Genomic DNA, 14,598 nt, shown 5'->3' with positions numbered 1-14,598 from the left:
AAAGGTCCGGTGTCCAGGACAACGCAGCACAAGGCAATGGTCTCACGCTTCACTCCAAAGGTTGCAGAGGTCCAGAAGACGTCTAGATCTTTCTTCGTTGTTGATTCGGCTGCAACGCATCACATGTGCAACGATAAGCGACTGTTCGTGTCTTTTACACCGCAGGAAGGTGCGATTCACCAGGCGGATGACCACACAATTCCCAGTAAAGGCTACGGAACTGTTGTTCTTCACAGTTTGGACTTATCAATACAGGATGTGCTTTATGTGCCAGATGCCAAGCATAATCTGCTCAGCGTTGGACAGCTGAATGAGCGGAAAATTGACGTTTCCTTTAAGAACAAAAGGTGCATCATCACAAAGAAAAATGATTATGTATTGCATGCTGAATATGTTGATCGTTTGTATGTTTTGTATTTTGATGATGTTGTGCAGGATGACACTTGTTGCATTGCAGGTTCTAACAAAAGTTTGCATGCAGAATGTATTCACGATTTTCATCGAAAATTTGGTCATTTGCATTTTGAGGCAGTATCTAAAATGCCTGCCTTGGTTGAAGGTATGACTATTAAACCCTGCAGGTACCACATGAAGTGCAAGGCATGCGCAGCAAACAAGGTAAAAATGGCTGCGAAAGGTAAGGTGTCTAGTAGGCAAGCTACAGAACCATACCAGGTTGTTCATGCTGATTTGGTTGGACCACTAGCGCCGTCTTTGGGTGGAAACAGGTACTTCATGGTTCTCATTGATGCATTTTCCAGGTATATTTATGTGTACAATCTCAAGCAGAAATCAGAGGCTTTTCCAAGGTTCAAGGAATTCTGTGCTTGGTTGGAAAATGTGCATGGTAAGAAGGTAAAGACTCTTTTCAGTGATCGCGGGGGAGAATTCACTTCTCAGCAGTTTGAAGCTTTTCTGACTGAGAAAGGAATTCAACACGATTTGTCTAGTCCTCGCTCGCCATGGCAGAATGGACTTGCGGAACGAGCAAATCAGACATTGCTTCAAGGGTTAAAAACCTTGCTGCATGATGCCAATCTTCCAGAGAGTTATTGGGCCGAAGCTCTCTCATGTTTCACTTACAGTTATAATCGCAGGTTATCTTCAGCAATTGGTTGTACCCCCTATGAGAAGATGTTTGGCAAGAAGCCATACATCAAACACATGAAAATTTTTGGTTCTGACATGTGGGTTCACTCACCACAAAACTCCAAGTTAGACAAGCGTGGATTGCATGGTATCTTTCTAGGTTATCAGAAAGGGTCTTACAGAATAATGATGACTGACTCTAAGGCAATTAAGCTCACAAGAAGTGTTGAGTACAATGCCAAGTGGGGGGAGAATGTGGGAATTTTCCAATGTTATCCTGATGACAGTGATGAGACTGAGGATAATCAAAAGCAACCGCAACAACCCACACCCACTGATGAAGGTTCTGATTCTGAGTCTGAAACTGAATCGGGTGATTCAGAGGATTTCAAGAGTGCGAAAGCCTCTATGCGACCCTCTGAAAGCTCTGATCAAGAATTGGAGGAACCATTGTTCACAATAGGTCACTTTTCTCCTAAGAAGGAAGAGGAGAGTGTTGAAGACTTAAGGCTAATTCGCAGGTCACAGAGAGCAACAAAAGGCAGACCTCCAAAGAGATTTGCTGATGAGTTTGCTAAGATAGCAGTAACAGCTGTTAAAAGCACCAAGAAGGTGTTTGAACCTTCAAGTTTCCAAGAAATCCAGGATTTGGATTCAAAGGAAGCTGAGCCATGGTTAAATGCCATGAAGGCTGAGCTTGATTCCTTGGAAAGGAACAAAACATGGGATCTTGTTCCAGTAGTTCCAGGAATGAAACTGCTTGGAAGCAAATGGGTCTTCAAAGCGAAGACAGATCAAAATGGCAAGATAGTCAGACACAAAGCCAGATTGGTAGCCAGAGGTTTTGCACAGGTACCAGGTGAAGACTATCACGAGACCTACTCACCCACCGTGAGGTATGAGAGCATTAGGCTTATGCTCAAGCTAGCTGCAGAGGAGAATCTACACATTAGTCACCATGATGTGAATACAGCTTTTCTGTACGGATCTCTAGATGAATCACTTTATATGCTTCCACCTGATGGCGTACAGGTAAAACAGGGATTTGTTTGTGCTCTGAAGAAGTCCCTTTATGGTCTCAAACAAAGTGCACGGTGTTGGCACACAAAACTCACTGAAGTATTGTTTTCTCTAGGTTTTAAGCAAGGGAAAGCTGATCCATGTGTATTTGTCAAAGAGGAGGGGCAAAAGAAACTGTATTGTTTGTTTTATGTTGATGATCTTTTATTCTTTTGGGAAGATGTCACAATGTACAATAACGCCCTAGCTCAACTGAAAGAGCACTTTGACATAAAAGATCTTGGTGAGGTAAACAACTACCTATCTCTGGAAATAGAGAGAGATCAAGATGGTAACATTCTAGTACACCAGTCACGTAAAATTGCTGATGTGTTAAGCAAACTAAACCTGATGGATGCTAACCCTGTAGACACACCGATGACAACAGGTTATCAGGTAGATGACACTGGAGAAGCATTTTCTGATACTACACTGTACAGAAGTGTGCTAGGCAAGCTAAACTTCATTGCCAGATGTTCAAGACCTGACATTGCTGTTAGCTGTAATTTGCTAAGCAGACAAGTCAACAATCCTACTGTTAAGGATTGGAAAGCTCTGAAACGCATAGCGCGGTATTTGAAAGGCACTATGCATTACAGACTGAGATTTAACAATCAAAAGTCTGGTGGTCTTGAGATATTTGCAGATGCAAGTTTTGGAAGTGACACTACAGACAGGAAAAGTACGTCTGGAGTTTGCTATAAGTACAATCAGGGTCTATTTGATTGGTCATGCAAGAAGCAAACAACAGTTAGCTTAAGTACTTGTGAAGTTGAACTGAATGCACTGTCTTATTCACTTAAGGATTGTGAATGGTTGTTACAATTGTGCAAAGACATAAAAATTCCTGTCAAATGTCCAATCCAGGTTTACCAGGACAACAAAGCATGTTTGGCTTTGCTGAATTCTGAAGGTTGTAAGCAAAGCACGAAGCACTTGCAATTAAAGTTGCAACATGCTAGGGAACGTATTCAAAAGGGACTCGTAACGGTGTCCTATATGCCAGGTAATGAAATTCCTGCTGATGTATTGTCCAAGATTGTATCAAGGGATCAACACTGTACCTATGTGCAGAAGTTGGGTTTGTACTGATATTGTACGAACACGCTGCCCAGTGATGTTCACAGAAAGGGGGAGGATGTTGGTTTCTGCTTCCTTCACTGAGCAGCGAAGTGCTTGTCACAAGACAATGTTTACATTCCACAGTCAAGTGCTGTTGGGTTTTCTCACGGGACAGGAGACTGGATGTGACGTACACTGGTTTCCTGTTTTTCACTGTTCTTTGCAGTTCAGTGTGATTCTCTCCGTGCTTTAGAGGAGAGAGGATGCCTTTCTCTGCTCCGGCAGAGGGAAAATGTTTTTCTGTAAATTACCAGCTTTGAAGTGTAAATAAAGTAATATAGAGCATGTTGGCACGTACTTTTCATCATTCCGCTGTGCACTGGACACTGCTTATCTACAACATTATCCTGATCTTTCCATACATACTTTTTAAAATACACTTTTTTTGCTTGGTTTCAGTTTGGAATTGGTGGTTGACCCTTGGATTGCTGGACTTTGGCCTGCCCTCCACCAAGAATTTGCATCCAGAAAGAAAGAAAGAAACTACACTGAACAACCTCCATCTCTTTGTGCTGATGCAGTTTGTAACTCGTGCATAAACTCCAGAGTAGAGCGTTTGAAGCTAGAAGTTTCGGGTGTGAACAATGACCTCCTAGCAAAAGCAGTTACTAAGTCAGGACTTCCCCTTCAAGGCTCTCAGCCTTCACTTTTCCACTCGGTTCCTCCACTTTCACAGTTGGCTCTTAATGTTCCTGCTTTGCCACCAGAATACCTAGAAGTGCACTTTCAAGAAAGCTCTGAGCAGGTAGGTCTCCCACAGGGACACCATTTCTAGATGTAAAACTCTGATCTTCTGTAAGTTTGCATTTGGGAACTAAAGATGCAACATGATTTTAAAGTTACTTATTTGTGAAGAAGGGAAATGATTTTATTATTACATTTATATCCATTTTTTCCCTTCAAGGAACGCACATTGGTGCATGTGGTTCTCCTTCCCCCCATGTTATCCTCACAAGTGGGGAGAGGAAGATAAGAGATGATTGTTTTTACTGGGAAAGACCACAATGGCTTTCTTCTAAAGTTGGAGAGTTAAACATGTTCTCAGCTCTTTCATTGAAATGATAGGCCTTGATGTGCTGGGGGGCAGGGCAGGATCATGTATATATTTTACTGTTATTTCATATAATGGTGTACAAATATTTATGTGCTTATTCCTTCGATCTAAATTTACGTCAGCTTGTTTTTAGGATCCCAGCCTGTGTTGCGTTTCAGAGAGCTCCGTTTTCCAGGTTCCTGTCATCAAGGCTGTTCAACTTACTAGGGATGATGCAATTAAAAGGACTTTGCTGCTAGAACTTGATATTTCTGTAAGTTGAATTAGTTTGGGGTTTTTTATTAACTTGACAGAAATGATAATGATGATAAACCTACGGTACAAGACAACCCTTTTGAAGTCCACTGTCCCAATTTTAACACTAAACAAGTTTTAAAATATGATTTTACAAGGGGAATCTGCAATAAATGTTGCAATGTGAAGTGCTCCTCTTTTGTGTTCCAACCAGGCAGCTGTTCCCTTTCCCAAGACATTCTATTCCCTCTTCCCAGGTTTCTGGGTATCACCAGATATATCCAGTCCATCATTTCATGCCCGCTGAGACTTCTCAGTCCACAATGAGTTGGTTTGGGCTGCTCCTGCATTAAGTTCCTCCCTCCCAAATTCCGTAAAACCTTGGGGTTACCTGCCAGTGCCTCCTTTTGATGTGTCAGTGGTGCCATTTGGACTACCTAAGGATCCAGACATGGCCCTCAATTTGGTAAACAGAAGTGGATCAGTACATGCTGCAGTAGATGTTCAGGTTAGTATAATGAAACACTTCCTTCACGGGAGTTTATATTTGCCAATGAGCTGCAAAGGTCTTGGAGGACAAGAAGGAGCACACATCCATTGCTTTGACAAGTGTTTATTTTCACAAATTGTGGCATTAAAAGAGGGGATTGTATCTGGATAATACGTGGAGAAGACCACTGATTTCAATAAGTCTAAAGATTCCTGACTGACTTATTTCCTTGTATTTATAGCACACCTTATGGTGTCCATGTAGTTCTGAGGCAGTTTCCACCCAGACCCAAACCTGCTTAGCTTTAGCAACGTGGTGTGCTCATGCACCGCCAGCCCATACCTTGGGATCAGGTCTGTTGGAATCATGCAACAGCCAGACCTATCCTTGGATATAACCCACAATGTTTGCGTGCAATGTAATAGAGGGAGGGAGGGAAATGGTGTGTGGCACGTGTCTTTCCAGTTTCACATGGACTAACTTGTATTTTAAATACAGAAAACCACATTTAGCTACCAGCCTGGGGATGCCTTTAATGTCATTTGCCCTAATTATACCAGTGAGGTGGAAGAGCTTCTTCATATCTTGGGACTGTCAGAGAAGAAAGATTACTTTGTTTGCTTGAAGGTTAAGGCAGGCACTAAAAAAAGAGGTAGGTTTTATACATTTACCATGATATTGCATGTGATACTGCCCTTCTGAGAAGAGAAAACTCATTTTGTGTAACTGCCCCTTCATTTTGGGATCTCAGGAGTTCTGTGCAAATTGCATTTCAAGTTAAAATACCTGAGGCACTTGTTAGACCGTCTTGTTCCCAAACTTGTGCCATCTGTCTCTTAGAGCCTTGGGACATATGAGCAGGACTTGGACTCCAAAGCTGAAATAATTTTAATCTTTTTACAGTTTCTAAATCATTGCCCTTTCGCTTCTCTTTTCTGAGATTTTGCATATATGATCCTTTGAGCAAGTAGCAGAGTATCTCAAAATGTACTCCAGTTTGATTTTGAAAACCCCAAAGTTACAGGCAGCAGATGTACTAGCTGGATATCCTATTTGATGTCAGTGGGAAAACAGAAACAAAAATAGACATAGATGGGTTTTAAGGCATTTCAATTTCCATTAGATTTTTAAACTGAAATGTTTGGGGGGCATTTTGTTCTTTCTATTCATTTTAAAACTAATGCACACCCCTAGTTCATATGCCACCAGCATATGTGTGAAGTTGGGGAGTGTTGTCTCAATGTACATGCCATCCTTAGTCCTGAATATTTTCAAATACAAGCCTAATTTATCAAAATGGAACTTACATAAATGTAAAAATGTAACCTTACTACTATTTTGTTTGCCCACTTACCTAGTTTGTGGAGATTCTTTTGGAGTTTTTATTGGTCTCATTGGGATTTCGCAACAATGAATAATCTGGTGTCCCACTGCAAATTTGGCCACTTCTCTGTCTGCCTCTGCATTCTGATAACTTATGTACAAGTTAAATAGTCCTGGTTTAAATGATTACAGAATTTGTGGAGAGCTTGTCAGTCTACTTTTGCTTACTTAAAAATTATTGATTCTTAAGGACCTGTCATTCCATGACTGCTAGGTAACAGTCAGCTTCTTGATGTAAATGTTAAGGAATCCTTGATAAGGTTTTAAGGAAACCTAGGATTTCCTGGAATATAATTTGAAAGCTGCCACTCTACATGAGTGAGTCTTCTAGGAGGTAGCTTTTACAATTCACAAGTAATCATAAAGAAGAGTGGAACTGTTTCTCGATATGTTCCCAATTTAAATTTATTTTTTCTTCTTAAACAGGAGCAGCTGTGCCACTGTATATACCTGAAAAGAGTACTGTGAAATGTATTCTGACGTGGTGTCTGGAAATAAGAGCAGTTCTCAAAAAGGTGACTTTATTATATCCATTCTTGGTACTCTCTAAGGCCTAGACTGGTTGGGTGGTTCAAGCCTGCACTGGAAGAGTTTGGAACTTGGAACCATGGGCACCAGGTAGCTGACACAGGGACTTCCCATATAAATTTATTTTTGCCTGAGGTCAAGAGGAAGACATTCTCAGTTGCTCCGGTTTTAACTGTTAGTCTCTGAGCAGTGCAGAATCTTTGCAATAAGCTCTCAGAAAGTAGTTTGTCCCCTGAAGCCGTCAGCCCATTTGTGAGCTGTTGCGATGCCATGGAATGTTCATGGGGTGGAGGAGGCCGGATTCCGCTCATACTGAAGCCAAGGAATGAGGCTTCCCTTGGCCAAGAGCCTCCCATGCTTAGAGCAGCTCCCATTTCCAGCTACTGCCAGACCCATCAGCAGAGAATCCCTTTCAGGTTCTCTCTCTGCACTGCCACTCGCTCGCTCACTCGCCCTTGGCTTGCTGCACCAGGCCTCTTTTCCTGGACCTGGAGCAGCAGAGAGGATTAGGAAATTTGCTGCTCACGACAACTGCCTTGTTCCTCTCTGCTGCTCTGAGTCCAAGAAGAAGTCAAGTGCTGCTAGTGAGAGGGCAAATGAAGAAATAAGTGCTGAGAGGCGCTGCCTTTGCAGGGCTCAAAGTTGTGGAAGAATAGTTAACAAATACATGTTTGAACAAGCAGGCTGCATTGATATCTGTGCTATCAACGCTCTTCCATCAACTACAATAATCAGTAACTGGATGCCAGCAACGATGAGCAGCCAGCCAGATGAAAGGCTTTGTAACTTGAATACAGTGGACTCTCTGGATACGAATGTAATTCGTTCCAGGGGGTCCATATGTACCCCGAAAAATCCACAAGAAGAGGTGCCGCTTCTGTGCAAGCACGCAGCGCGATAGAGCACATTTGTGCGCAGCGAAACCCGGAAGAATACACTTCCAGGTTTGCTACGTTCACAACCTGAAGGTAACGTAACCCGAGGGTCCACTGTACATCTTCCCTTGGTGCTAGATTAAACATGTTTGTGGGTTACTTTTGGTGGGCCTTTCCCACTAGACCACTAGATGTCATCAGTAAACCACATGTAGCAGCCTCTATGAACTGCTGTACCTTCTAAACACACATTTAAAGGCTTGGAGACTGATTTCCCATGAGCAGAACTTCAGTTGCATGGTCCTCCTGTTGAGCTGCTCTGGAGACAGTGTTGCGGAATGTCTCCCTGCCCTTGCCCCCTTCCGAGCTGCTCTACTCAGAGCAGAGGGGGAATTGTCTAAAGTCACTGCCTCTTTTCAGCAGGAACCTCTGCCTGATTTCAGGAGACCTTCCATTCACAGAAGTCACATTTGACCCAACCCTGGGCGTTCATAAATTACAGAGTTACAGGTCAGAGTGCTACCCAAAGCACTCGTCCCGTGTATATGTTACTCAGCATGGTGACTTACATACTTTATGCAGTTTGCTTCTGTCAGCTGTTATTGTAGTGCTTCAGTGCGCAAACTGCTTGGGCAAGTCAGTCAGTCTAAAAGATATGTAATTGGCCTCTCCTGGTTGCCTGTGCCAAGCAAAAGCTGCCTAGGTGACTAGACAGGAAAGCTTGACCCAGCTTGATCCTTCTCCTTGAGCCTTCTCCTTTTAGAACAAGAATGACAGACACACTGGGCCAGAAGGCTAATGGGAAGCTCTGTGGGCGAGTACCCTTTGCAAACTGATTTTCAAGACTTGCCTCAACAGTTTTATTACAAAGGATATTGTGAGATAACGCCATGTGTGCAACCCTGAGCTCCTTGGAGGAAAGCCATGTATCTTTTTCTTAAAGCGTTTTATTAAAAATATTGTAACAATGCAAAATACCTTTTTTCAGATAACAAAACAAAAATTGGAACCATAAAAATATGCTACGTGTCACAATGGAGAAAAGAGTAAGGCAGTGACAGTGGTACATTTCATCAGCCATTCATCCAGACCTATCCAAAATCATCCAGATCTCTGGGGATTGCAGACCATGCTGTCTGGATATCTAAAATAGAGCTATGGCATGTGCCACAAAATGAGTCTGAAGCCTGTTAGTTTTCTGGTTGCTTTCAGTTGGCAAGTCAGCTTTTCAACCAAAGCAAGCATCCAAACCTGTGCACACCAAGTTTTGGATAACCATTCCCTCCAAACCTTCAAGCACCTAGCAATCTCAAGTCTTGCCATCCATAGGAGAAACACCACAAGGTCTTTATCCTGCCCCTACAAACACCCAATAAAGCTGAAACTACTATTGTCTGCCTCATTATAGGTGACACCTGCAAGAACACTCTACACCAGATGTTTTGCATTGTAAAATATGACCGGCATATGTTAAATTTTGTCCCCCATGCTGCACCCCCTCCAACATTCTGGAGTGGTGGAGCCCCTAATAAAGGAGCAAATAAATGGGAGGGGTGTGAGGTGCTACCTGTGGACCAATTTCCTCATACTAGGATTGGGACCTGTATCTCCGTATTCCCCACCCACAACCTGGAGCATGGCTCTCCTGGTACAGCAGTCCCCAGGCAGGTTCCCGTAACATACTCAATCACCGATTCCCAGAGGGTTGTCTGTACCTGTTCTGTCTTCAAAGGCATATTATTAGCAAAGAGATGCCTGGGATGGTACAGCCCGACAGCCTCCCTTCCTCTCAGCTGAAGTCACTTCCTGCCTGACTAAAGGCTGGGTGTGCTAAGAGTGGGAGCAGAGATGACCATAGCTGGGAGAGTTTTTTACCACTAGGTCCAAACAACGAAAGGACATTTTAGCAAGAGGTTATTGATGTTTGTGAGGTTCTGCAGAGCCCCTGCCTTACAGGAATCCTTAGGAACACTGTTTATCACAGATGTGACAGAGGATGCGGAACATAAGTTGAGAATAATCAAACCAAATTAAAAACAGTCTCTTCTCTTCCGCTAGGCATTTTTGCGCTCTCTGGTAGAATACACCACTGATGCTGGAGAAAAAAGGAGACTGCAAGAGCTGTGTAGCAAACAAGGATCCTCTGACTACAATGCTTTCATAAGGGATGTGGGTGTGTGCTTGTTGGACTTACTCCATGCTTTTCCAGCTTGCAAGCCTCCCCTAAGTCTTCTCCTTGGTGAGTAGTTGCATGGAATAGACACAGCAAGAAAAGGAAGATATTGTGACCATTGTAGCAAATGGATGTCTTGGAAATAAGGTTCACTGATTGCGGGGAAATTATAAGTCTGGGCAGAGTTACCAGAAATGCAAAGTAAGATTTTCTCTTGCAGCTATCTCCATCCTGGCAGCAGCTAAGATGGAGCTACCCTAGAATTCAGGGTAGAACCCCAGGGCCAGGGTCAAAGATAACATTTGCAATCACTGGAACCAATTGTGATATTGCATTTTTAATAAAATCAAAAGGTTGACACCTGTTTTCTGAAACTTGTACATATGGGTGTGTCTTCTTTAAAATGTTACAGGTAAATAAAGGGAAAATAATTTCAGAAGTTGCTCCAATTCTTATGAGCAGTGGAAGATATAGAAATACATACTAGTGAAGCTTATTTTCCTGCTGAGACCATACAGGAAACGTGTGTGATTAGAATAATAGAATCATGGAGGTGGAAGGGACCCCAAGGGTCATCTAGGCCAGCCCCCTGCAATGCAGGAATCTTTTGCCCAATGTGGGGCTCAAGCCCACAACCCTGAGATTAAGAGTCTCATGCTCTACCAACTGAGCTATCCCAGATGTATTTCATTTGAAAACATTAAATTTAAGATCCATGCATTGCTGTAGTTTCGAATTGCACATGTGTGAGCAAGTGCTCCTGATTTACAGCCCTTTGCCCCACACCTGTGGCCAGAAAGCTGTGAACTAGAAACTAGAAATCTTACCTTCAGTAGTTCAGCTTTGGCTAACCATCTTTCTCTGCCTCCCTTCTCCCCACTCCTTCCAATTATTGAGATAATAGTACTAGACTATCTGGCAAGATTGTTTATAAAAATTACCGAGATAACGTATGTTGAGCTCTTTGGAATGCTTTAAAGCGTTATGTAAATGCCTGTCATTTAGCATTGGAAGTGTCTTGATGCTGTAGGTAGGTGAGAGTAGAAGGAAGGGTGAAATCTTGCATTCATTCACTTCTGTTCTTTTCAGAACATCTTCCCAAATTGCAAGCCAGACCCTACTCGGCTGCAAGGTAATGCAATATCTAAGTTTAATTTTAATTATAAATTGGGTGTCTTTCTTTCTTTCTTTCTTTCTTTCTTTCTTTCTTTCTTTCTTTCTTTCTTTCTTTCTTTGGACCTCATCCTCCTATGATGGAGAAGGCTCCTAAGGTGCTAAACCGGGCTTCTTCAACCTTGGCCCTCCAGATGTTTTGAGACTACAATTCCCATCATCCCTGACTGCTGGTCCTGCTAGCTAGGGATCATGGGAGTTGTAGGCCAAAAACATCTGGAGGGCTGAGGTTGAGGAAGCCTGTGCTAAACTGAAAATGTTTTCAATAAATAACACATTGATCCCAGGCATCTGGAAGCATTTCCCGTATGCCTCTACTTCACTAACTCTCATTGCTTCATTACTGAACAATTAGATGACTCACAGCCGAATGCATGAAGGAACTTTTTGGAACCTGTTGTTTCTGAGACATTACAGAAATTCTGCGTGTGGTGCTTATTCTGTGATGGCTCATTGGTGCACGCAAGTAACAATGTGATGTTACAACAAGATCCTCAGAAAAAATCATTTTAAAGGTCTTGTATAACCATTATCGGGACGCGGGTGGCCCTGTGGGTAAAACCACAGTGCCTAGGACTTGCCGATCGCATGGTCAGCAGTTCGAATCCCCGCGGCGGGGTGAGCTCCCGTCCTTCGGTCCCAGCTCCTGCCCACCTAGCCATTCGAAAGACCCTTAAGTGCAAGTAGATAAATAGGTACCGCTTTATAGCGGGAAGGTAAACGGCGTTTCCGTGTGCTGCGCTGGCTCGCCAGAGCAGCGATGTCACACTGGCCACGTGACCCGAAAGTGTCTGCGGACAGCGCCGGCTCCCGGGCTCTAGAGTGAGATGAGCGCACAACCCTAGAGTCTGACAAGACTGGCCCGTACAGGCAGGGGTACCTTTACCTTTATAACCATTATCAGGAGAGAAAATGATTTACTTAATTTTTTTTCCAGATGGGGTTTTTCATACCCATTTGCTGTGTGGGGGGTGAGATGCAATATCTTCTCACCTGACCTTTCCTACACTGAGATAGTTGTTTCCTTTAACTGTCCCAAGTGTTTGATTTCCTTTTAATTGTTTCATTGCAGCTCCAGTTTATTTCAGTCTGGAAAGATGAGTTTCATCTTTAATGTTCTGGAGTTTCCCACCCATCTAGGTGAACTGCGAAGAGGGGTGTGCACCGGGTGGCTGCTTCAGCTGGTTTCCCCAATCCTTCAGTCAAGTACAAAAGCGGAGGAGCTCCTAACTCCAAAGGTATCAGAAGAAAGCTAAGTTCTTGGGCATTTCTTATGGTACAGACAGAGCTTGTGTGTTCCTAAAATAAAGGCCATCTTTCCCACTTTGTTATGATTTGGGGGCTTGGAAGTGGCAGCAGTAACCAGACTGATGTTGCAACTATTTTAGGAAATGGAGTGGGTTTTTCTTTTCTTTAGATGAATCCAGTTAATAGGATTTTCCAGTACCTGCATCTCTAACTGTGGGGCCTGGGGCTTGCAGTTGCATCCCACTTTGGAAGTAAAGGAGGGTTGCATAAGAAGTGAAAGAACCAGGAAATGACATGTGAAAGATGGATGTATATGGTTAAAAATGAAAAGTAGGTTTTGCATGGCAAGTTTTAGTTCCAGACTTGAAACTGCTGAAGTCAGTATTGTTCTAAGACAGACTGAATGGTTCAAGGAGGAATGAACATTCTAGGTTTCCTGCTGGAGTCGATGATTGCTTTTCCACCCCTCTGCACCTGACGTGTGGTTTAAAAAACACAAAAAGCTCCTTACGACTTAGTTGACAGGATGGTCCAGGATGGAGCAGCTAAGCTGTTCCTGGGGGAGACAGCTCACTCTTGTATATTTGGGTCATCTAAATTGAGAAAAAATGGGCAATTAATAAAAGAGTGCATGTTTTCTGCAAGTGTTCTGTTGAAGTCTGTCTGGGAGCTATAAGGATTTTGGCATTCATTTGAAAAATGAAAAACTTGGTTACAGGGATTGGTTTGTGGCAGTATGAGGCACTTCGTAGCCAAAAGAGAAATGGCAGCTACTCCAGCTAGTTAATTCATGGCACCCAAATATTTGCTGCTAGCAACAGCAAGTGCCTTGGGTTGTGTGTCAGCACAGGACTTAATGTGCCTTACAGTTGGAGAAAGAGTGTTTTACATGGAAATTTGTGAAATACCCTGTTTCCCTGAAAGTAAGACGTCCCCCGAAAATAAGACCTACTTCCAGTTTTACCTCTCGCTGTAATATAAGGCCTCCCCCAAATATAAGGCCACCCCGGAATATAAGGCCCCCGAAGCTACCGTAAGGCGTTGTACAGTATACAGGTAATAAATGTCCTCTTTTTTTGTTCAACAATAAATGTGTACCGTATTTTTCTTCGTGGAAAAATAAGACATCCCATGAAAATAAGACCTAGCACATCTTTGGGAGCAAAAATTAATATAAGACACTGTCTTATTTTGGGGGGAACAGGGTAGCTGTGCTGATTTTAGCTCACGGTGTATCTAATTCTTATGAAAATGTGGAAGACCTTTATTTTAGTGGGTGTTGTGGCAGTGTATTTTTTAATACAAATCTTTAGAAGAAGGGTATAGTTTATAAATGTATCTGCTAGTTCTCCTCATCTACATTTTAATGATACTGAACTGCATTGTAGATTTCCATATCTTCTCGTCCAGCAAACATTTTTCACTTACCAGAGGATCCATCAATTCCCTTTATTATGGTTGGTCCAGGAACTGGAATTGCACCATTTATTGGTTTCCTGCAACATAGGTAAGCCCATGATTTATATTTTTTAAAAAACCTCTCCTCCTTGCCAGCTTGCCAGTAATTCACAGCACCTGGAGATGCCCGTGGCAGAGGACAGGGGGGAACAGAGTGAAAAATACTAGTGGGAAGCAGACAGATTCAGTAATATATATCAGCCACCACGAAGGCACAGAGTCCTTCATCCCCTGAGGCAGGGAAAGTTATCTGGTGTCTTGCATAATGTACAGAAATGGATCTTCACCCACACACATTGTGTGGGCTGAGGCTGGGCAGCTGATACCCTCGTCATGTACTTCCTGGTGACAACATCCCACATGGTTATGACATGTGCATGAATACTGTAACCGCATGATTCTCCTCTCTCTCTCACACACACACCCCTCTACCTCCAGGGAAGGGGCTCCCCATCTGATGGTCTCTGTGTTTGTGAGTAGAAAGGAGCCCTGTCTTGGGAAAGGGACTCTTAACTTTGTATTGCCACAAGGGAGATTACAGTTAAGTTGGTGGGTTTTGTTTTGTTTTTTATAGTGTGACCATTCCAATTCAGTGTCAAAAAAGAAGAAGAAAGGGCAACCATTATTTATTTATTTTCCACATTTTACTTACAACTGAATTACATTAATCATTTAAGGATTTTTTTCATACTGAAGTGATGTGACTATAAAA

The 14,598-nt window shown here is 42.8% G+C and overlaps 1 protein-coding gene across 6 annotated transcripts in view; it reads left to right on the top strand.

Moving 5' to 3' along the window:
- MTRR (5-methyltetrahydrofolate-homocysteine methyltransferase reductase) overlaps positions 1-14,598 on the top strand; it is a 32,672-nt gene that overhangs the window by 8,703 nt on the left and 9,371 nt on the right. For 4 of the 6 annotated variants that reach the window (XM_083748630.1, XM_083748632.1, XM_083748629.1 and 1 more), the window contains exons 5-12: positions 3,670-4,015; positions 4,458-4,577; positions 5,547-5,700; positions 6,858-6,946; positions 9,893-10,073; positions 11,097-11,139; positions 12,253-12,418; positions 13,817-13,935. In XM_083748630.1, coding sequence (XP_083604756.1) covers positions 3,670-4,015; positions 4,458-4,577; positions 5,547-5,700; positions 6,858-6,946; positions 9,893-10,073; positions 11,097-11,139; positions 12,253-12,418; positions 13,817-13,935 — 1,218 coding nt within the window. The remainder of the gene's footprint in view (positions 1-3,669; positions 4,016-4,457; positions 4,578-5,546; positions 5,701-6,857; positions 6,947-9,892; positions 10,074-11,096; positions 11,140-12,252; positions 12,419-13,816; positions 13,936-14,598) is intronic. The other 2 variants (XR_014566704.1, XR_014566705.1) reach the window with 1 other exon arrangement.

The sequence above is a fragment of the Podarcis gaigeae genome, assembly GCF_964106915.1.
Source record: "Podarcis gaigeae genome assembly, chromosome: 7".
Taxonomy (NCBI): domain Eukaryota; kingdom Metazoa; phylum Chordata; class Lepidosauria; order Squamata; family Lacertidae; genus Podarcis; species Podarcis gaigeae.
Note: the sequence above shows the minus strand (reverse complement) of the source record. Positions and strands in the feature narration are given on the sequence as shown.